Source organism: Trachemys scripta, unplaced genomic scaffold (assembly GCF_013100865.1).
Source record: "Trachemys scripta elegans isolate TJP31775 unplaced genomic scaffold, CAS_Tse_1.0 scaffold_103, whole genome shotgun sequence".
NCBI classification, from domain to species: domain Eukaryota; kingdom Metazoa; phylum Chordata; order Testudines; family Emydidae; genus Trachemys; species Trachemys scripta.
The window spans coordinates 27,224-51,111 of record NW_023260477.1 but is presented as its reverse complement, the minus strand read 5'-3'; the positions used below and the strand labels follow the sequence as shown (position 1 = coordinate 51,111).

At 47.4% G+C, this 23,888-nt stretch overlaps 1 protein-coding gene across 1 annotated transcript; it reads right to left on the bottom strand.

Moving 5' to 3' along the window:
- Window positions 1-2,110: 2,110 nt before the first annotated feature.
- On the bottom strand, window positions 2,111-19,519 carry LOC117870233 (butyrophilin subfamily 2 member A1-like). Its single transcript, XM_034757326.1, has 8 exons — window positions 19,090-19,519; window positions 17,712-17,828; window positions 16,690-16,722; window positions 5,496-5,528; window positions 5,366-5,398; window positions 4,299-4,319; window positions 4,174-4,200; window positions 2,111-2,779 (listed from the first exon to the last, which is right to left on the bottom strand). The coding sequence occupies exons 1-8, from the start codon at window positions 19,514-19,516 to the stop codon at window positions 2,277-2,279; spliced, it is 1,194 nt and encodes a 397-aa protein (XP_034613217.1). The 5' UTR covers window positions 19,517-19,519; the 3' UTR covers window positions 2,111-2,276.
- Between the last annotated feature and the right edge of the window lie 4,369 nt (window positions 19,520-23,888).

Genomic DNA, 23,888 nt, shown 5'->3' with positions numbered 1-23,888 from the left:
CAACAGCACTCAACCCAATGTTTAAGAATCTGAAGTGCCTTCCAAAATCTGAGAGGGACGAGGTGTGGAGCATGCTTTCAAAAGTCTTACAAGAACCATAGAATATCAGGGTTGGAAGGGACCCCAGGAGGTATCTAGTCCAACCCCCTGCTTAAAGCGGGACCAACCCCAACTAAATCAGCACAGCCAGAGCTTTGTCAAGCTGGGCCTTAAAAACCTCTAAGAATGGAGATTCCACCATCTCCCTAGGGAACCCATTCCAGTGCTTCACCACCCTGCTAGTGAAAAAGTTTTTCCTAATATCCAACCTAAACCTCCCCCACTGTAACTTGAGACCATTACTTCTTGTTCTGTCATCTGCTACCACTGAGAACATCCGAGCTCCATCCTCTTTGGAACCCCCCCTTCAGGTAGCTGAAGGCTATCAAATCCTTCCTCACTCTTTTCTTCTGCAAACTAAATAAGCCCAGATCCCTCAGCCTCTCCTCATAAGTCATGTGCCCCAGCCCCTTAGTCCAATGGAGGGCAACAAAAATGATTATCTCCAATTTGTCCACATCCTTTCTGTAGTGGGGGACCCAAAACTGGATGCAATACTGCAGATGTGGCCTCACCAGTGCCGAATAGAGAGGAATAATCACTTCCTTCAATCTGCTGGCAATGCTCCTACTAATTCAGCCCAATATGCTGTTAGCCTTCTTGGCAACAAGGGCACACTGTTGACTCCTATCCAGCTTCTCGTCCACTGTAATTCCCAGGTCCTGTTCTGCGGAACTGTCGCTTAGTCAGTTGGTTCCCGACCTGTAGCAGGGCAAAAGAGTAATGCTCCGATGCGGAAATTACAGAACCCAAACCGCCAAAAAAGAAAATCAACCTTCTGCTGGTGGCGTCTGACTCAGATAATGAAAATGAACATGCATCAGTTAACACTACTTTGGATTGTTATCAAGCAGAACTGTTATCAGCGTGGACGCATGTTCCCTGGTGTGGTGGTTGAGGCACAAGGGGACATGTGAGTCTTTGGCGCATCTGACACATAGGTATCTTGTGACGTTGGCTGCAATGGTGCCATGGGAATGCCTTTTCTCACTTTCAGGTGCCATTGTGACCAAGAGGTGGGCAGCATTGTCTCCTGCAGGTGTGGCCGGGCTTGTTTGTCTGGGCGATTGGCTGGGCAGGAGGTAGGACTGAGTGGACTTGCAGGCTCTGTGGTTTTGCATTGTTTTTGAATGCAGGTTTTTTTGTACATAATTCTACATTTGTGGATTCAACTTTCATGATAGGGAGATTGCACTGTAGTACGTGTATTGGGAAGTACTGTTTCTTTTGGTTTTTTTGCAGTGCAAATACTTGTAATTAAAAATAAATATAAAATGAGCACTGTACACTTTATATTCTGTTGTAATTGAAATCAATATATTTGAAAATATAGAAAACATCAAAAAAACATTTAAATAAATGGTATTCTGTTATTATTTAACAGTGCGATTAATCGCAATTAATTTTTTTAATTGCTTGACAGCCCTAATTCATATATGATCTGGAAAAAGGGATAAACAGTGAGGTGTCAAAATTTGCAGATGAGAAATTACTCAAGATAGTGAAGTACAAAGAACACTGGAAAGAGTTACAAAGAGATTTCACAAAAGTGGGTGACTGGGTAACAAAATGGCAGATGAAATTCAGTGCTGATAAATGCAAAGTACTGTTATGCACATTGGGAAAACGTAATCAAGAGTGGTGTGGAGAAAGTGAATAAGGAAAAGTTATTTACTTGTTCCCATAATATAAGAACTAGGGGCCACCAAGTGAAATTAATGGGCAGCAGATTTAAAACAAATAAAAGGAAGTTCTTCTTCACACAGCGCACAGTCAACCTGTGGAATTGCTTGCCTGAGGAGGTTGTGAAGGCTAGGACTATAACAGGGTTTAAAAGAGAACTGGATAAATTCATGGAGGTTAAGTCCATTAATGGCTATTAGCCTGGATGGGTAAGGAAGGGTGTCCCTAGCCTCTGTTTGTCAGAGGATGGAGATGGATGGCAAGAGAGAGATCACTTGATCATTGCCTGTTAGGTTCACTTCCTCTGGGGCCCCTGGCATTGGCCACTGTCGGTAGACAGGATACTGGGCTAGATGGACCTTTGGTCTGACCCGGTACGGACGTTCTTATGTTTAATGAAAATATTTAAAAAGGAAAAATTAGTCCATTTCAGAAAAACAACAGAACAAAAAAGTCTTTGACCAGTGAGAGGTGCTATCCCCACATGCCATATCTCAGGGACACAGCGTGATTGGGGAGTAGACCCAGAAGAAAGGGCGGAGCTGCCCAGTGAAAGAGGAGGCGAAAGTGTAGATCGGGGCCTCCACACCAGGATGATAAAATGACACCAGGCCCCGCTCATAGTCCAGATACACCCCAATCCTCCCGGGGCTCGCAGTCAGGGGAAGGAGGGTCTCTGGGGAGGTGCGAGCCCGGTAATGGCTCCCACACTGATCCACGGCCCAGATGCTCTCCTCAGGAGAAAAGCTGATCCAGCCCTTCCTCCTGACAGACTCTCTGGCCACCCCCACAGCCCAGGTCCTACCACCCCCGACCTCTACCTCCCAGTAGTGTCTCCCCGAGGTGAACCCTTCCGAGCCCAGCACGCAGGTTTCACTGTCAAATCTCTCGGGGTTGTCAGGGATGTCCTGCTGCAGGCCCCTCCATTTCACAGATCGCCGATTCTCAGAGACCAGGAGGCTGGGATGAGCTGTGTCTGGATCCAGAATCACCATCACTGCAGAGATGGGGCAGAGCATCAGGGGCAGAGCCCAACCTATCAGCATAGGCACTGACTCCGTGGGTGCTCCGGGGTTGGGGCACCCACAGGGAAAAATTAGTGGGTGCTCTGCACCCACCACCAAGCTCCCTGCCCCAGCTCACCTCCACTCCGCCTCCACCTCCTCCCTTGAGCGCGCCACATCCCCGCTTCTCCTCCTAGCTCCCAGTGCTTGCCGCTGCAAAACAGCTGTTATGTTGCGTAACAAGCTCTGGGAGGAGGGGGAACGCGGTGCACTCGGGGAAGAGGCGGGGCCAGGGCAGAGATTGGGGGAAGGAGTCCAATAGGGGCAAGGAGGGGGCGGAGATGGAGTGGGGACTTTGGGGAAGGGGTTGGAATGGGGGTGGGGCGGGGTGGAGTCAGGGTGGGGCTGGGGGCAGGGGGGTCAAGCACCCACCGATGCCAGCAGAAGTTGGCGCCTATGCCCATTGGGGATGTTTCCCATCCTCCCCACAGCGCTGTCTTAGCTAGGACACTCTCTGATTTCCAGGCTCTACCTCCCGGGGACCTGCCTCTCTGCATTTCACTGCAGCTCTCCTCCCAGGCACTAGGGGCAAATAGCTCCCCTGAAAGAGCGGGAGATGCCTCTAGCTCCCATTGGGCCTGTCTGTAACCTCTACAGAGGCCCCTGTGAGGAGCGAGCTCAGGTGTTACATACACGGACATCATTTCAACCATTACGAGAACTCAGTAATCACCTACCACAAAATCTGTGCTGTGGGGCTGCTCCCACGTCTCCACAGCTAAGACCACAACTGAGTCTCCAATCTACGCCTGAGTTGGGAGCCCTCTATTCTAACACCCACAGAGTCGTATCACACTCAAATTTGGTAGATTTGGTCTGGGTCTAGGTAGAATTTTTCTACCAAATTTGAACTGAATTGGCCAAAGGGCTACTGATTGACAACTCTGTAAAAACAGAGATTTCACCAGAATCCAAAAAGCATTAAGATAATTACCCACAGTCAGTTAAGGTAATTTACAGTTTCCTAGAACCCTTCTAGTTCATGAAGTCAATTAATAACACAACACATGAGAATTCACCATATGTGTCCAGTAAAACGCCAACTCTGACCCACAATTACCAATCCTGTGAGCACCTCCCCCCTGAACTGACAGCGGGTAAGTTCCCAGCCTAGGAGCACTCTAAGTTATTGCAGTTACACTGGAGCTCTCATGACTCCATAGTTAAGTGTGAGCATTTGTTTCATGCAAGGAAACTGGGGACAAATCTGGCATTCTCATTGCCCATACTGTTCTTTCCCTGTGACTTCTGGCATGTGTGCATCTGCTGGGCAGCAGAGTGGTGCAGGGGGGAGGGGGGCTGACATTAAAATACCAGCTTCACTTACCTGCATGTTTGCTGACTTTACTCCAGCCTGAAATCAAACACACAAGAGGTGAGCACTCCCCGGAGCACGGACTGCCCGCGTAGGACACAATGGCATATAGGGGAAAGGGGACACATAGCACTTACCAAGTTCAGCCAGGGATTTCCCTGCAAACAGAGAGACATGGGTGTGCAGTCAGTTCTATAACAGCTCTTGGGTTAGGGAATGTGCCTTTAAAGGACCACTTTGCCCTCCCCACTGTGCTCTCTGCTGGCCTCTTTCTGCCCAGGTCTCCTGGCCTGAGCTCCATCCTCATAGATCTCTCCATGGATCACACCCCCCTTCTTGGCATCTGACCCTTGCTGGGCTTCCATGACCCTGCCCTAGCTGGGCTCACCTGTGGTGTAGTGTCCACACTCCCCATGTGCCAGGCAGCTTGGCAAGGGGCTAGGCCCTGATAACGTGGAAGTGAGGGTTTAATGAGCTAACCCTTGGCCCTGGACACTGGATCTCAGCCAGGGCTGGTTCCAGGCACCAGCGCAGCAAGCAGGTGCTTGGAGTGGCCAATGGAGAGGGGCGGCATGTCAAGTTCTTCGGCGGCAATTCGGCAGTGGGTCCCTCACTCCCTCTCGGAGCGAAGGACCTGCCGCCGAATTGCTACCGAAGAATGAAACGGCGGCGGTAGAGCTGCCGCTGAAGTGCTGCAGATCGTGATTGGGTTTTTTTTGTTTTTTTTTTTCTGCTTGGGGCAGCAAAAACCCTGGAGCTGGCCCTGATCTCAGCTTATGGGCCCAGCAACATTAGTTAGCTCCTTCTCACTGAGTTTGTGCCTCAAAGTGTCAGAGTGCTAGGAAACTTTGAGACTGCACTGAGCCCCTGTTTCCAGGGCATCAGGATCCCCCCACACCCCGCCATTCCTTTAAATTCAATAGCAAAAAGGTACTTTGGCCCAGGCAGACCCACCAGTTTTGGATATGGACGCTCCCCTGTGTGCAGATTTTAAAGGAGGTGCTAAAATCAGGCTTATGCTGGAAACTGAGCAGCAATCTTATCTATGGAGCAGTTACTTCCCTCTATGATTGGTCAGAGCTCCCCGTCCGTTTGGTTCCCAGAGCCTCTCCTAACAGATAGTGCAGAGACAGAAGCCAAAGTCTGTCAGACTATGTACAGTGAGAGAAAATCGTTCAAGCCTCCAGTGAGCCCAGACATTTACCTCTCTCGTTCTCCAGCTCAGAGCGCAGAATCTCTGGAGGAGAAAAGGAAGAAAGAGGTGAAGTTTCATGTTGTTACATTAACTGGGTTATTCCTACTGTTATTTCAGGGAACTTGTCCCAGGAATTTACCTCTCTCTTTCTCCAGTTCAGATTGCAGATTTTCTAAAGAAAGAAGAGTGAAAAAGGTGAGATTCTGGGGGGCGATGGTCCCCTCTAATACTAGCAAACAGCTGCTATTTTACAGAAAATCAAAGATTCACAGAGATTAAGGCCAGAAGGGTCATAGTCTGACCTCCAGTACACCACAGACCTTAGACCCTCACTCAGTCACCTCTGTATCAGGCCTAAGGTTACGATTTAGTCACAGGTATTTTTAGAGAAAGTTGTGTACAGGTCATGGGCAATAAACAAAAAAATTCACCGCCTGTGACCAGTTCATGACTTGTACTATAAGTACCCCTAAGTAAATCTTAGGGGGGCCGCTGTTGGAGGAGGAACAGGACCAGCAGCACCAGCTGCCAGGGCTCACTGAGCAGCAGTTGCTCCGGCTGCCTGAGGGACCACTGCTCAGGCAGTCTCTGGGGCCAGCCCCATCGGCTGCTGGTCAGGTGGTCCCAGGGGCCAGCTGCCCTGTGCCGCTCCAGCAGTGGCTGGCAGCCGGTGCAGCTGGCTACGGAGCTGCCTGAACAACTGGCTGACCTCATTTGAAAAAAGACGTTGAAAAACTGGAAAGGATGCAGAAAAGAGCCACAAAAATTATTTGAGGGCTGGAAAAAATGCCTGATAGTGAGAGACTGACTTATAATAATGGGATTATTCGCACACTTAAAATTAAGCCTGTATCTAGCTGATTTGGGGCCCTGATGTGTCTGGGCCTCAGTTCCCTAAGTGTAAAATGGGGATAAGGATGAGGTGGACAAGGCTTTCTTCTGGCAACTAGCAGAAGTTGCTAGATCGCAGGCCCTGGTTCTCATGGGAGGCTTTAATCACCCTGATATCTGCTGGGAGAGCAATACTGCGGTGCACAGACAATCCAGGAAGTTTTTGGAAAGTGTAGGGGACAATTTCCTGGTGCAAGTGCTGGAGGAACCAACTAGGGGCAGAGCTTTTCTTGACCTGCTGCTCACAAACAGGGAAGAATTAGTAGGGGAAGCAAAAGTGGATGGGAACCTGGAAGGCAGTGACCATGAGATGGTCGAGTTCAGGATCCTGACACAAGGAAGAAAGGAGAGCAGCAAAATACGGACCCTGGACTTCAGAAAAGCAGACTTTGACTCCCTCAGGGAACAGATGGGCAGGATCCCCTGGGAGAATAACATGAAGGGCAAAGGGGTCCAGGAGAGCTGGCTGTATTTTAAAGAATCCTTATTGCGGTTGCAGGAACAAACCATCCCGATGTGTAGAAAGAATAGTAAATATGGCAGGCGACCAGCTTGGCTAAACAGTGAAATCCTTGCTGATCTTAAACGCAAAAAAGAAGCTTACAAGAAGTGGAAGATTGGACAAATGACCAGGGAGGAGTATAAAAATATTGCTCAGGCATGCAGGAGTGAAATCAGGAAGGCCAAATCACACTTGGAGTTGCAGCTAGCAAGAGATGTTAAGAGTAACAAGAAGGGTTTCTTCAGGTATGTTAGCAACAAGAAGAAAGTCAAGGAAAGTGTGGGCCCCTTACTGAATGAGGAAGGTAACCTAGTGACCGAGGATGTGGAAAAAGCTAATGTATTCAATGCTTTTTTTGCCTCTGTCTTCACGAACAAGGTCAGCTCCCAGACTGCTGCACTGGGCAGCACAATATGGGGAGAAGGTGATCAGCCCTCTGTGGAGAAAGAAGTGGTTCGGGACTATTTAGAAAAACTGGACGTGCACAAGTCCATGGGACCAGATGCGCTGCATCTGAGGGTGCTAAAGGAGTTGGCGGATGAGATTGCAGAGCCATTAGCCATTATTTTTGAAAATTCATGGCGATCAGGGGAGGTCCCAGATGACTGGAAAAAGGCTAATGTAGTGCCCATCTTTAAAAAAGGGAAGAAGGAGGATCCGGGGAACTACAGGCCAGTCAGCCTCACCTCAGTCCCTGGAAAAATCATGGAGCAGGTCCTCAAGGAATCAATTATGAAACATTTAGAGGAGAGGAAAGTGATCAGGAACAGTCAGCATGGATTCACCAAGGGGATGTCGTGCCTGACTAACCTAATTGCCTTCTATGATGAGATAACTGGCTCTGTGGATGAGGGGAAAGCACATGGATGTGTTATTCCTTGACTTTAGCAAAGCTTTTGATATGGTCTCCCACAGTATTCTTGTTGCCAAGTTAAAGAAGTATGGGCTGGATGAATGGACTGTAAGGTGGATAGAAAGCTGGCTAGATCGTCGGGCTCAACGGGTAGTTATCAATGGCTCCATGTCTAGTTGGCAGATGATTTCAAGCGGAGTGCCCCAAGGGTCGGTCCTGGGGCTGGTTTTGTTTAATATCTTTATTAATGATCTGGAGGATGTTGTGGATTGCACTCTCAGCAAGTTTGCAGATGACACTAAACTAGGAGGCGTGGTAGATACACTAGAGGGTAGGGATCGGATACAGAGGGACCTAGACAAATTAGAGGATTGGGCCAAAAAAAACCCGATGAGGTTCAACAAGGACAAGTGCAGAGTCCTGCACTTAGGACGGAAGAATCCCTCTCTAAATCTTTCTGAACAAGTCTCTCATATTTCAAACTTGTAAGTAAACAGCCAGGCAAGGCGTGTTAGTTTTTATCTTTGTTTTCTCAACTTGTAAATGTACCTTTTTGCTAGAGTGTTTATCTCTGTTTGCTGTAACTTTGAACCTAAGGCTAGAGGGGATTCCTCTGGGCTCTTTAAGTTTGATTACCCTGTAAAGTTAGTTTCCATCCTGATTTTACAGAGATGATTTTTACCTTTTTCTTTAATTAAAAGCCTTCTTTTTAAGAACCTGATTGATTTTTCCTTGTTTTTAGATCCAAGGGGGTTGGATCTTGATCCACCAGGAGTTGGTGGGAGAAAGGAGGGGGATAGTTAATTTCTCCTTGTTTTAAGATCCAAGGGGTTTGGATCTGTATTCACCAGGGAATTGGTGAAGAGTTTCTCAAGGCTACCCAGGGAAGGGAATTAGCACATTTGGGAGTGGTGGCAGTGGACCAGATCTAAGCTGGTAGTTAAGCTTAGAAGTTTCATGCAGGTCCCCACATTTGTACCCTAAAGTTCAGAGTGGGGAAGCAGCCCTGACACAGACTAACACAGCTACCACCCTGAAATATGTGGGAAGGGTTACTCATGCCCTGAGACATCTTCTTGTTGTAGTCTTATGATGGAAGGTGGTGATGGCGGCAAGATGCACTTCTATGGAGCATGGAGAGAACCCTGACATTTTTAGTTCTAGGATGCAATCTACCACAGTGGTAGTGGAGAGGATGTAGGGGTAACATGTCTCCAGTCACACCAGAGCTGGAAACTCTTCCACTATTGAGTATACATGGTCTTTACATACTCAGAGCAGGTCATTTCTAAGCTTTGGAACCATTGAGTTGGAGAACCTGTAGATTGGGGTGATGGACCTTGCCTGAGAGAGGAGATGAGGAACAGGCATGCAAATCACCAGTTGAGCACGGTATGGGAATAATGTTTGTCATGGCCACAAAGGATCTATAAGTATAACCCTGGCTCTTTCTTTTCTTATCTGAAGCAAGACCTTTGATATTTGAGGAATTGGAGGACAGGCATAGAGGAGACCTGTGTTCCAATGTAGGAGAAAGGCAACGCCGAGAGAGTGATGACCCAGGACAGCTCCGGAGCAGAACTGGGAGCACTTCTTGTTTCTGGCTGTGGTGAATAAGTCTATCTTTGGGACTCCCCAACGTAGAAATATGCTGTGGAGAATGGAAAGGTCTTTCTCATTTGTGATCCTGGGAAAAGTTCCTGCTGAGAGTGTCCGCAGGAGAGTTCTGTGTGCCCGAGAGGTGAGCTGCTGAGATGTTGATGTGAACATAAGAATGGCCATACTGGGTCAGACCAAAGGTCCATCAAGCCCAGTATCCTGTCCTCTGACAGTGGCCAATGGCAGGTGCCCCAAAGGGAACGAACAGACAGGTTATCATCAAGTGATCCATCCCCGGTCACCCAATCCCAGCTTCTGGCAAACAGAGGCTAGGGATACCATTCCTGCCCATCCTGGCTAATAGCCATTGATGGACCTATCTTCCATGAATCTATCTAGCTCCCTTTTGAACCCTGTTATAGTATTGGCCTTCACAACACCCTCTGGCAAGGAGTTCCAGAGGCTGACAGTGCGTTGTGTGAAAAAATACTTTCTTGTGTTTGTTTTAAACCTGCTACCTATTAATTTCATTTTGTGACCCTTTGTTCTTGTATTATGAGAAGGAGTAAATAACACTTCCTTATTTACTTTCCCTATACCACTTATGATTTTATAGACCTCTATCATATCTCCCCTTAGTCACCTCTTTTCCAAGCTGAAAAGTCCCAGTCTTATTAATCTCTCTTAATACGGAAGCTGTTCTATGTGGTGGTGAATGCACCAGTTCCAGAGTTTCACTGCCTTGGTACAAAGGGACAGTGAGCTTGCTCTTCCCTAGTGATTTATGTAAAACATACATGCAATGTTGTCTGTCATAATCTTTATATGCTTGCCCCAATCAGTGGTAGAAAATGTGAACAAGCTTCCCTGACTGCTCTGAATTCCAGTAAGTAGCTATGCAATGTGGATTCGAAGGGGAACCATTTGCATTGAATAGTGTTGGTGTCCAGGTGGGCTCTCCAACCCAATGGATATAAGTCTGTTGTCATTATTAGCATTGGGGGTGGTTGAGTGAAGGGAACTCCTGTGAGGGGTTGTGAGGGTCTTTCCACCAGTTGAAGGAGTTTTTGACTGTTGAGGGCATCAATAGAAGTTTGTTTATACTGTGTGTGCTTGGTATGTACACTGTGCTGAACCACCACTGAAGGCAGTACTTGTGGAGTCTCACGTGATTTATTACAAAAGTGCCTGCCACCATGTGTCCCAGTAGTTGAAGGCCATTTCTGACCAAGATCTGAGGGTGGCCTGTCCTGTCGAGATTAAGTTGTCTAAGGTGTTGAACCTGCATAAGGAGAGGAAGGCTTTGGCCTCTGCTCCATCTAGGTAGGCTCCTATGAATTCCAGATGTTATACTGGAGTTAATATGGTCTTTTGGATGTCTATGTTTAGAGCCAATTGGAGGAATAGGTCCATAGTCTTTTGTGGGGGCGTCCAGGCATCATCAAAGGAGCATGCCTTGAGCAGACCATCATCTAGATACAGGAATATTATCACTCTTTGTTTGCAAAAGAGCACCACAACCACAGAAAGGACCGTTGAGAACATCTGGGTCCAGATAATGAAAGTGGTCTTGTCCCAGAGTGAATACTAGAAACCTTCTGTGGATCGCGATATGGAAGTAAGCATCTTGTAAGTCAAGGGTCGAGAACCAGTCCCCATGGTCCAGAGATGGGATTATTGCTGCCAAAGTAACCTTATTGAAGTGTTGTATCTTTAGAAATCTGTTGAGTGATTTTAGATCCAGAATGTGTCTCCAATCACCATTCTTTTTCAGTATCTGGAAGTACTTGGAGTTGAAGCCCTTCCCTCTGTGTTGGGTAGGAACTGGTTCTATAGCACGTAGGTTCAGAAGATAGCTTCTTTCCTGATGTAAAAGCTACTCATGAGAAGCGACAAAGAGTCCTGTGGCACCTTATAGACTAACAGAAGTATTGGAGTATAAGCTTTCATGGGTGAATACTCATGAGAAGGGTTCCTTAGTAGGGCTGGGAGAGAGGGGTAGGCAGGAGTGAGGGAGGTAAAATGGATCGAATATCCTTTGGAGATGATCTTCAAAACCCACTTGGTCTCAGTTTTGACGAAAAAGAGTCAGCAGTTGCCAAAGTAGTGGTGATATTTGTGTTTTTGCAGCAAATTAAAATGGGGGTGGTAACTCGGGGCCTCAAATAACACATCAAAATTCATGCATAGATGTAGATGGCTGTAATGTTGATGATTGTGGGGCAGTTGATCTTCGCTTTTTTATTCATTGTGTTTTCTGTTGGAGTTCATAATGCCTCTGGGGAGGAGAAAATTGATCAGGCCGGGATCTCTGTGTCATCTGTGATTTATTTTTTCTCCTTTTTTGTGCAGGTGCATAAATTCTCAGTGAATGCAAAGTGGCTCTAGAGTCTTTTAGTATGTGGAGCGATTCATCCATTTTCTCCACAAATGATTTGGATCCTTCAAATGGAAGGTCCTCCACAGTAGACTGGACTTTCCTTGGAAAGCCAGAAAGGTGAAGCCAGGAAGCCCTCCGCATGCCCACCACTGTTGAGATTAAGCAGGCAGCTGTGTCAGCGGTGTTATTTATTCTTTTATGTATAATAATAATATTAAATAATATTATTATTTAATATTATTTTATTATTAATAATAATAATTATTGACACAAATCGGACATCAGGAATAGTCACATACAAAAGCCAGTAGGTGAACACTTCAACCTCCCTGGACATTCTATAAGATTTGAAAGTAACTATTCTTGAACAAAAAAACTTCAGAAACAGACTTCAAAGAGAAACAGCAGAACTAAAATTCATTTGCAAATTTAACACCACTAATTTGGGCTTGAATAGGGACTGGGAATGGCTGGCTCATTACAAAAGCAGCTTTGCCTCTCCTGGAATTGACACCTCCTCATCTATTATTGGGAGGGGACTACATCCACCCTGATCGAATTGGCCCTGTCAACACTGATTCTCCACTTGTAGGGTATTCCTTTCTCTTCATGTGTCATTATATAATGCCTGCATCTGTAACTTTCATTCCATGCATCTGAAAAAGTGAGGTTTTTTACCCACAAAAGCTTATGCCCAAATAAATGTTAGTCTGTAAATTGTTTTAAGTTCTTGTCAGAGGGGGTTGATTTAGCACGGTGCTGTCTGCCACATTCATTTACAGCATCGATGACCAGGGAGTCTGGGAATTGGTGTGAAAATAAAAATCCGAGTCTTTAGAGGGAACATAATATTTTTATCTGCTCTCTTGCATGTGGGATGCATGTCTTTATTGGGTCCAGCAATGCCTCGTTAATAGTGAGTGCAATACAATCTTATGATGAAGTATGTAGGATGTTGAGCAGCTTGTGTTGCAACACCTTGACTTCTTCCAGTGGAATTTGTAGAGAATCCATTTCTCTCTTGAAATGGTTTGAAGTCATTTGCCAAAGTTGGTGGGGGAGGCATAACAGCTTCATCAGGAGAGGATGAAGAGATGTTAGTCAGTGGAGTAATCCCTTTGTCTAATCTCACTGCCTGTTCTCCTCTGGATCAGGAGATCTAGACAGAGAAGCAGTAGATTTCCTTCTCCTATCCTGATGAGCAACAGTAGTGGCCCTCAAGAATTGGAGTCTATAGGCCACCCATGGGTCCCAGTATGGCCACTGAACATGTTGAAATAGATTTGATTCCCTGCAACTGGATGTGTAACGCACTGATGATGTTAGTTAAAAGTCCCCCTGTGGGTCAATTAACAGAGAATACAAGTTGTTACAACCCCTAGCAGTGGTGAACGACGCCTTTCAGAGCAATCTCGCCTGAGCCAGTTGGAACCAGTTGTTATTACGCATAGGCTCATGTCAGACAGTGCTGACTGTGGGGTAGTGGAGATTGTGTTAAGATGACAAGCTATTGTCTTAAGTGTGAGGGGGCTCCTGGTCCTGCTTGAAGGCTAGGGGGCTCTGTAGGGAAGTGTCAGTGTGTGATCTGGGGCTTAAGAACATAGGAATGGCCAGACTAGTGGTCCAGCTAGTCCAGTGTCCTGTCTTCCAACGGTGGTCAGTGCCAGAGGCTTTAGAGGGAATGAACAGGACAGGTCAATTATCAAGTGATCCATCTCCTGTCCAGTTCCAGCTTCTGGCAGTCAGAGGTTTAGGGACACCCAGAGCATGGGGTTGAATCCCTGACAATGTTGGCCATTGATGAACCTATCCTCCAGGAACTTATCTAATTCTTTTTTGAACCCAGTTATATTTTTGGTCTTCACAACATCCCATGGCAACAAGTTCCACAGGTTGATTCTGTATTGTTCGAAGAAGTACTTCCTTTTGTTTGGGTTAAACCTGCTGTCTAATAATTTTACCTGGTAACCCCTGGTTCTTGTGTTGTGTGAAAGGGTAAATAACATTTTCCTAATCACTGTCTCTAAACCACTCATGATTTTATAGAATTCTATCATATCCCCCCCTTACTTGTCTCTCCTCTAAACTGAACAGTCTGTTTTTTTAATCTCTCCTCATATGAAAGCTGTTCAATACCCTTAATCATTTTTGTTGTCCTTTTCTGTATTTTTTCCAATCTAACATACTTTTTGAGATGGGATGACCAGAACTGCACACAGTATTCAAGATGTGGGCATACCAAAGATTTATATAGTGGCAGTATAATTTTTTCTCTCTTATTACCTACCCCTTTCCTAATGGTTCCTAACATTCTGTTAGCTTTTTTGACTGCTTCTGCACATTGAGTGGATCTTTTCAGAGAACTATCCACAATGACTCCAAGATCTTTCTTGAGTGGTAACAGCTAAATACAAACTCCATTATTTTGTATGTAGTTAGGATTATACTTTCCAATGTGCATTACTTTGCATTTATCAACACTGAATTTCATCAGACATTTTGTTGCCAAGTCAGCCCATTTTGTGAGATCTCTTTGTAATTCCTTGCAGGGAGCTTTGGACTTAACTCTCGAGTAATTTTGTATCATCTGCAAACTTTGTCATTTCACTGTTTACCACGTCTCCAGCAGCCGGTGTGCAAAGAGCCAGCCTAGAGAAGGAGGGGAAGAGTTGTGTTGCTCTGCCTTAAACTCACAGACTTTAAGGCCTGAAAGGACCATCATGATCATCTAGTCTGACCTCCAGCACATTGCAGGCCACAGAACCTCATCCACCCACTCCTGTAATAGACCCAGAAACTCTGGCTGAGTTACTGACGTCCTCAAATCGTGGTTTTAAAGATTGCAGGTCACAGAGACTCCACCGTTTACACTAGTTTAAACCTGCAAAGGATCCATGACCCATGTTCCAGAGGAAAGCAAAAAAACCCAAAACCCAACAACAACAACAAAAGAAACCCAACAAAACAAAACAAACCCAGGGTCCCTGCCAATTTGACCCAGGGGAACAGTCCTTCCTGACCCCAAATATGGTGTGTCTCTGTTTTTGGGTTTTGGGTGGTGGTGTAGTAATTGGGCCTGCAAATTTACCCTAATTATGAGCTCAACAGTGAGACAGGAGTGAAAGCTCATAAAATGTCACAATAACCTACAACAATGAATGTGGAGGGGAAAAGATGCAAAGAGGAGTGAGACAGACTGAATTAGTCCAAACAAAAATGCCTCCTGATATAACTCAAAGACTCTGTTAAGATCATGCCTGGTAAACAAGAGACATGTGGGATCAGAAATCAGTGCAACAAAATTTGTCAGAAATTAGGCCTAATTGGTGGACAAAATAATGAGCGAATGGACTATTCCACCCATCATTCCATTTCAGCGTTCTTAAAAAAAGATTTTGGTGGGAATACATTTGAACAGATGCAGGGTACTGCTATTTTGGCTGAAAGAAGGGGAAGGAGTGAGCTTCACCACCATGGCTGCCACTCCTCCCTCCCCTGGAATCCCAGGCCTTCTTCATCCTAATCCTGAGAGATGTCCTGACCAGACCAGGCCAGAGAGAGGGACCCAGAAGGCAATGCCACTTCCACCAGCTCTGGCTGGCTCCTGAATACCACCTGCAATGTGATGTCTGCCCCCACCAATGTGTCCTTTTCCTTCTCTAAATTATTTCTTCTCTTTCTTGTCTCTCTGGCTTAGCTGGCCAAGAATGCATATTTTGCAGCACTGCTGTGATCCTGTAACCAGAGAGGCAGATAAAAGCTATGCCCCAAACAGTCTGATGCTGGTGTGATTTTTCCAAAGTGGATGATCAGATTGTGGGCTGGGTTGTGTTTCTCCGCAGTGAGGCTGCCAGCGAGAGTCAGCACCAGAACGGAAGCTGCATTTTCTCTCTTTGCTACTCTTCTCTCTCTCTCTCTCTCTCTGTTGGAAAGAGGTGCCGGCATCAAAAAAAAAGGAGCATCACACACTGGACAGAGGCAAAGATGGGACAACTGGGGTCACTCTCGATTCTGCAGCGAGGGAGAGGAGGAACTGATTCCCTCCTGGGGTCACACAGCATATTGTCAAACTTCTTTTATTGTGAATGATGATTTACAGTTTAATTTTTTCCTAAGTGAGTATTTGATGTTACTTTCTATTCTATCATTATTCCATACTTTCTATTATAGTATTGTTCCTGCCAAATTTCTGGGGGTTTTCCTTTATTAAGTTTAAAATGTAAGGTTAACTCCATGGTGATGGTTTGCCTCCGCCTCTCCTCACGGTAGGCATAACCTAGCCAAGACATGGGTCATTGCACAGTTCAAGCCTGTCTCTACTAACATCTCCTCTTTTCTCAAAAAAGGACATTCCCGTCTTTAACACCATCTAAGAGACTGTCAGCCATGGGGGGGGGGGAGGGGGCTTCCTTCTAAAGTCTTTCATTAAAGGCAAAGGGAACAGGGGATGTCATTAAAACAAAAGTTTCATGTAATACTTTACATTTCAAATACTTTACCTGTTTTTCCTTCTTTTCTGTATTTTTAATGGTGTGTTTGCCATGGTACAAAGCAGGCTGAGGTCTCTGGATACCAAACCCAAAAGGTGTTTAACTCTGTTTAATGTTGGACAGTGACATGGTTGTGTTGTCACCTTTAACTGTTTATTCCATCTAAATTACTACAGCAGTGCTGGGGTTCCGGATTCCATGCAATTATGTCATGTTACGTTAAAAGCATAGATTCACTTGCTGGAAGCATGCATCTAACGTCTCTATGTATGTGCTGGGAGCGTAACACTCATCAGCAGGAACTCAGACACAGAAGTTCCCACTTCAGTCCCCAGTGTGTTGGCCAAAAGGGCAATTTTCACATTCATGGGGCTTATCCAGTGTTCACATTGATTGGGACAGAGAAAGTACATAATCCACTGGTGCACGGGTCACAGGTTCCCCTGTCCCATTCCACAGAGGAGAGGAGCTGTTAGAGCCAGGCTCTCTAGCTGGGGCTGTGTGAATTGGCTCACAGGGGGCCTGTAACACACACTCACAGTGGGTCACATCCACAAGCCTGTTTTTAATTTATTATTATTATTATTAACAATAGTAGTAGTAATAATAGACACTCACGTATCTTTTTCTTCAGTTCAGCTTGCTCAGTGTCTAGAGGGAGAGAAGGTGACATGTAAGATTGCAGTGTCACGTTTACCGTGATATCACTCCTGTTAATGAATGTCACTGGGCTGTAATTACTAAGGCCTGGTGCTCAGATAGCATTTGTAGCTATGGCGGTTAGGGGTGTGATGTTTTACCCAAATAGTTATAGTGGTACAACACCTAGTGTGGATGCAATTACACTGGAACAAAGGTGCCTCATAGCATTATAGCTTCTCCCCTTCCCCAAAGGCAATAGCTCTACTATAATGCCCTTTGGGTCTAACTAGCCTCACCAACCACCAGGGAGCCTCACAAGTCTTGCTGGATGTGGGAGGGACCTTGATGAATAGCTCCTGCTCCTCGTTGCCTGCAAGCAGGCCTGTTCAATACACGGAAGTTAGCAGATAGCTTGGGCAGTGGATGGGGGCTGAGTTGGAGCTCAGGAGACTTGGTCTCTATTCCCAGCTCTGCCGCTGACTTGCAGGGTACCCTTGGGCAAGTCCTTTCCTGCTTTGTGTCTCTGTTTCCCCTCCTTCCCTTCATGTGCCTGCCCTAATTAGATTATAAACTCATTGGGGCCAGGACTGTCTCCCAATAGGTGTGTGTGGTGTTCACAGGTGCTAGTGTGACACAAGTGACAATACAGATCCATGCCCAGTTTTCCCGGTCTCATTCCTGCTTCAGTCTGAGTGACCCCAACACCCACTGAGTACCTAGGGTCAGGTACATTCTATTCTACAATGCGCCCCAAAGGGGTGACTTTGGGCATGTCTCAGTTCACACACACAGTTGTGGCTCATCCAGGACACCCCCCTGCCCCCAGGGTGTGTTCAGTTCCTCTCTTCCATGGCTCATTCACTCTCCCTCCAGCTCTCTCACTGACTTCATTCAAACCTCTCTTCGTGGCACGGGACTGAAGCCTCCTGACAACCTTCTCTGAAGTCAGGAGACCCTCTCTCTGATCCGACAGCATTCCTTCCCCTCTGTCACCCTACCTTTTGCTCTGTGCTGCTTCCAGAAGCAGTAACTGGCCAAAAGGATGAGAAAAAACACACCAGCCAGGGTCACCGACAGAGCCACCTGGTAGGGAGAGGTCCTTGGGAGGAACACATCTGCAAGGAAAAGTTGCATTGATTTGAAACCCAGACAGAATCGATGTGGCAGCAGCAGGAGTGAGGGGAGCCTGCAGTGATCTGGGAGGATCTCACAGGCATGTTTGGTCTGGTTTTTGAGAGATGAGAAGTGGCTTCTCCCATGAGGCTGAGTCCAAGCTTTATCCTGGTCACTGAACTTGGCTAGGCCCTGGCTACATTGCGGATAGGCCCTTACCCAGCTCAGGGGAGGAAAGTGACCTGGATGCATGGAGCCATGATGCTGCTCCTTGCTCCCCTCCCACAGCCGCCTAGGGGGCACGGAGGAAGGGGGGGGAACGAGGAGCAATGTGAGCGAGGAGTTGGAGGGGGGAAGCGAGCAGCAATGCCAGCTGCCCCTAGCATCCAGGCCACTTTCCCCACCTGGGTGCAGGAAGACAGAGTGGGGGCTAAGAAAGAAGGGGTGCAAAGGGAGTTGGGGAAAAGGGGATGCAGGGGTGGAGCACAGGAGTGTTGCTGAGGTTAGGGGTGAACGGGGTGCAGTGCAGGGGCTGGGGCACAGGATGGGAGTGCAGGGCTTAGTTGTGAAGGGGGTGCAGAAATGTTTAGGGGGGATGGGGAATAGGAGAGGAGAAGGGAGTGCAGAAGGTGGTTGGGGACGAGGGGCGCAAGCGAGTTAGTGGAGAAGGCAGCACAGTGCAGAGGTTGGGGTGCAGGAGGGGAGTACAGGGACTAGGAAAGAAGGGGTGCAGAAGGGAGTTGGGTAGAAGGGCTGCAGGGGTTGGGGCACAGGATGGGTTCAGAGGTCGGGGAAAGGGGGAAGGGCAGGGATTGAGGCACAGGATGGGAGTACAGGGGTTAGAAGAGGGGCGCAAGGGGCTGGGTAGAAGGGGAAGCAGGAGGGGTTAGGGGAGAAGGGGTTTTTCGTTATTATTGTTGTTGTGTCTTTTACAAATAGTTTCACACATACGTCTCAGATTAGAAGTGTGAAATCCCACTTAGTTTTATCAGTGAGTACCACTTCTCAGCTTCTCTGCACTAGCACAAGATGGGTCCATCTCTCCCCCCGCCTGCCTGGTTCTCTCCTTCCCTTACTCTATTCTTGGGAAGAGGCAATGGGACCCTGGGGCTGTGGGGAGCCGGTGGAGCCCGTGGAGGCCAGGGGCAATGGGAGGGCACCCACAGAGGTCAGGGCAATAGGGAGGCACTGCATCCATAGGGGCCAGGGTGCCAAAATACAAAGTCACCCAGGGTGCCATTTTCCCGAAGGCCGGCCCTGGACCTGCTATGTGCAGCTTCGCTGTTTTCTCTTGGCCGAGACGGGGGTTGATGACAGAGCAGGACAGGTTCTGTTTCGAAGCATCTGTTATAACAGCAGCAATGTGAGTATCAAACAGCCTGTCAGCCTGCTGGGATATTTTCTCCATCACTGGTGCTAGTCGCTGCCCATTGAGGTCTCTCCACAGCACTTGGGGCTCCGGATACCATCCAGCCGATTCACACACCACGTGGATCCCTCCATCCTGATAGCCATCGACAGAAAGGTGAGGGGTGGAACCCAGACCTGGAGGGGAATGGAGTGAACCTGTGTCACTGCTACACCCTGGGCCCACTAGAGAACTGCACTGGTGCAGACTGGAGTGCTGGGACTGTGGCAGTGTGAGCCCCAGCGGTGTAGCATTGTCCTCACTCGCCATGATGTTACACATACAGATCTACCACCTGTCCACACACAAAGCTCCGGTCACCCCCTGTGGCTGCATGGACCTCAGGGGATCTATCCCAGAGTTCATAGAATCATAGAAGATCAGGGTTGGAAGGGACCTCAAGAGGTCATCTAGTCCAACCCCCTGCTCAAAGCAGGACCAATTCCCAGCTAAATCATCCCAGCCAGGGCTTTGTCAAGCCGGGCCTTAAAAACCTCCAAGGAAGGAGACTCCACCACCTCCCTAGGTAACGCATTCCAGTGTTTCACCACCCTCCTAGTGAAATAGTTTTTCCTGAAATCCAACCTGGACCTCCCGCACTGCAACTTGAGACCATTGCTCCTTGTTCTGTCATCTGCCACCACTGAGAACAGCCGAGCTCCATCCTCTTTGGAACCCCCCTTCAGGTAGTTGAAAGCTGTTATCAAATCCCCCCTCATTCTTCTCTTCTGGAGACTAAACAATCCCAGTTCCCTCAGCCTCTCCTCATAAGTCATGTGCTCCAGACCCCTAATCATTTTTGTTGCCCTCCGCTGGACTCTTACCAATTTTTCCACATCCTTCTTGCTGTGTGGGGACCAAAACTGGACACAGTATTCCAGATGAGGCCTCACCAATGTCGAATAAAGGGGAACGATCACGTTCCTCGATCTGCTGGCAATGCCCCTACTTATACAGCCCAAAATGCCGTTAGCCTTCTTGGCAACAAGAGCACACTGTTGACTCATATCCAGCTTCTCGTCCACTGTGACCCCTAGGTCCTTTTCTGCAGAACTGCTACCTAGCCATTCGGTCCCTAGTCTGTAGCAGTGCATGGGATTCTTCCGTCCTAAGTGCAGGACTCTGCACTTGTCCTTGTTGAACCTCATCAGGTTTTTTTCGGCCCAATCCTCTAATTTGTCTAGGTCCCTCTGTATCTGATCCCTACCCTCTATTGTATCTACCACGCCTCCTAGTTTAGTGTCATCTGCAAACTTGCTGAGAGTGCAGTCCACACCATCCTCCAGATCATTAATAAAGATATTAAACAAAACCGGCCCCAGAACCGACCCTTGGGGCACTACTCCGCTTGAAACCGGCTGCCAACCAGACATGGAGCCATTGATCACTACCCGTTGAGCCCGACGTTCTAGCCAGCTTTCTATCCAGCTTACAGTCCATTCATCCAGCCCATACTTCTTTAACTTGGCGGCAAGAATACTGTGGGAGACCGTATCAAAAGCTTTGCAAAAGTCAAGGAATAACACATCCACTGCTTTCCCCTCATCCACAGAGCCAGTTATCTCATCATAGAAGGCAATTAGGTTAGTCAGGCACGACTTCCCCTTGGTGAATCCATGCTGACTGTTTCTGATCACTTTCCTCTCCTCTAAATGTTTCATAATTGATTCCTTGAGGACCTGCTCCATGATTTTTCCAGGGACTGAGGTGAGGCTGACTGGCCTATAGTTCCCCGGATCCTCCTCCTTCCCTTTTTTAAAGGTGGGCACGACATTCGCCTTTTTCCAGTCATCTGGGACCTCCCCCGATCGCCATGAGTTTTCAAAAATAATGGCTAATGGCTCTGCAATCTCACCCGCCAACTCCTTTAGCACCCTCGGATGCAGCGCACCCGGCCCCATGGACTTGTGCACGTCCAGTTTTTCTAAATAGTTCCGAACCACTTCTTTCTCCACAGAGGGCTGGTCACCTTCTCCCCATGCTGTACTGCCCAGTGCAGCAATCTGGGAGCTGACCTTGTGCGTGAAGACAGAGGCAAAAAAATCATTGAGTACATTAGTTTTTCCACATCCTCTGTCACTAGGTTGCCTCCCTCATTCAGTAAGGGGCCCACACTTCCCTTGACTTTCTTCTTGTTGCTAACATACCTGAAGAAACCCTTCTTGTTTCTCTTAACATCTCTTGCTAACTGCAACTCCAAATGTGATTTGGCCTTCCTGATTTCACTCCTGCATGCCTGAGCAATATTTTTATACTCCTCCCTGGTCATTTGTCCAATCTTCCACTTCTTGTAAGCTTCTTTTTTGCGTTTAAGATCAGCAAGGATTTCACTGTTTAGCCAAGCTGGTCTCCTGCCATATTTACTATTCTTTCTACACATCGGGATGGTTTGTTCCTGCAACCTCAATAAGGATTCTTTAAAATACAGCCAGCTCTCCTGGACCCCTTTGCCCTTCATGTTATTCTCCCAGGGGATCCTGCCCATCTGTTCCCTGAGAGAGTCAAAGTCTGCTTTTCTGAAGTCCAGGGTCCATATTCTGCTGCTCTCCTTTCTTCCTTGTGTCAGGATCCTGAACTCGACCATCTCATGGTCACTGCCTCCCAGGTTCCCATCCACTTTTGCTTCCCCTACTAATTCTTCCCTGTTTGTGAGCAGCAGGTCAAGAAAAGCTCTGCCCCTAGTTGGTTCCTCCAGCACTTGCACCAGGAAATTGTGCCCTACACGTTCCAAAAACTTCCTGGATTGTCTGTGCACCGCTGTATTGCTCTCCCAGCAGATATCAGGGTGATTAAAGTCTCCCATGAGAACCAGGGCCTGCGATCTAGCAACTTCTGCTAGTTGCCAGAAGAAAGCCTCGTCCACCTCATCCCCCTGGTCTGGTGGTCTATAGCAGACTCCAACCATGACATCACTCTTGTTGCTCACACTTCTCAACTTTATCCAGAGACTGTCAGGTTTTTCTGCAGTTTCATACCAGAGCTCTGAGGAGTCATACTCCTCTCTTACATACAACGCAACTCCCCCACCTTTTCTGCCCTGCCTGTCCTTCCTGAACAGTTTATATCCATCCATGACAGTACTCCAGTCATGTGAGTTATCCCACCAAGTCTCTGTTATTCCAATCACATCATAGTTCCCTGACTGTGCCAGGACTTCCAGTTCTCCCAGCTTGTTTCCCAGGCTTCTTGCATTTGTTTATAGGCACTTAAGATAACTCATCGATCGTCCCTCTTTCTCAGCATGAGACAGGAGTCCTCCCCCCTTGCGCTCTCCTGCTTGTGCTTCCTCCCAGGATCCCATTTCCCCACTTACCTCAGGGCTTTGGTCTCCTTCCCCCGGTGAACCTAGTTTAAAGCCCTCCTCACTAGGTTAGCCAGCCTGCTGGCGAAGATGCTCTTCCCTCTCTTCGTTAGGTGGAGCCCGTCTCTGCCTAGCACTCCTCCTTCTTGGAACACCATCCCATGGTTGAAGAATCCAAAGCCTTCTCTCCAACACCACCTGCGTAGCCATTCGTTGACTTCCACGATTCGACGGTCTCTACCCCGGCGTTTTCCTTGCACAGGGAGGATGGACGAGAACACCACTTGCGCCTCAAACTCCTTTATCCTTCTTCCCAGAGCCACATAGTCTGCAGTGATCCGCTCAAGGTCATCTCTGATCGCTCACCTTCCACATCACCGTCCTCTTAAGAACGTCCTCAACTGTTGCAGGAACTACTCAGAGAAACCTGCAGATGTAAGCCTCAGTGAGCTCTCCCCAAGCGAACTCCCAGGCAAACTCCCGCTCTTAGCCTCTGCTGTTCGCCGCTCCTTCTCCAAGTCTCTCTTTGAGGACTGAGAGAGTATTAGGGTTCACGTATTTGAGTGCGAGCAGGAGCCTCTTTCGAGTTTTTTCCTTTCCTTTTACTGATTTTACTAGAAAACAGACGTCCCTGTTGAGAAGGTAAGAGCCTCCAAGAGGTTTTGGAATCTGCTCAGTCTGATCCATCTGGTGCCAGCTGAATTCTAGGCATGGAAAACACTAGTTTAATGTGTCAGAATTTTATTCCCTCCCTGGGATTTTGTCCCGTAGAATCACTGGGGACATTAGGGTTTGTCCTTTTCGTTTTACCTTTTCCTCCATCCCTCCTTCCTTTCTCTTCATCTCTTACTTCTTTTGTCCTTTCTCCTGTTCCCCTCCCACCACCTATTAGAGGGGCGGATTATACCCATCAGTAGTATGTCCTGGATCTCCCTTCGTATAGCAGTTTTGTCATGAGGTGACTCCTGGTAGGGTGGGGTTCTAATTGGGTGAGCATTACCTGTGTTAATGGAGTGGTATGCCCGTTCGGTCCGTTTTGGAGTGGCTGAGAAAATTGGTGCAAAGCTTGTGCACAGCTCCTTGATCTGGTGTCGCTGCAGACGTCCAAGGGTCGTGGAGAGGTTTACCTCTTCTACGCCACCATCCTTTTTTTCTTCGTAATAGACACCTTTAGGCCACTTTGCGTTATTTGTTTTCTGGACTGTAAACTGGCAAAGGTTTAATTTTTTGGAATAAAAGGGCTTAAGAGAATTAACATGGTATACCTTGGGCTTTATGTTGGAGGTGGGGGAGGCTATGAGATAATTAACAGCTCCTAGGCGCTCCTGGACCGTGAATGGTCCTTTCCACGAC

Coding starts and splice junctions, on each gene's coding strand:
- LOC117870233 (XM_034757326.1), bottom strand. CDS start 19,516: ATGTGTAACATCATGGCGAGTGAGGACAATGCTACACCGCTGGGGCTC. Junction 5,399..5,495: donor TGAACTGGAGAAAGAGAGAG/GTAAATTCCTGG, acceptor TTTCTCCTCCAG/AGATTCTGCGCTCTGAGCTG. Junction 4,201..4,298: donor GAAATCCCTGGCTGAACTTG/GTAAGTGCTATG, acceptor GTTTGATTTCAG/GCTGGAGTAAAGTCAGCAAA.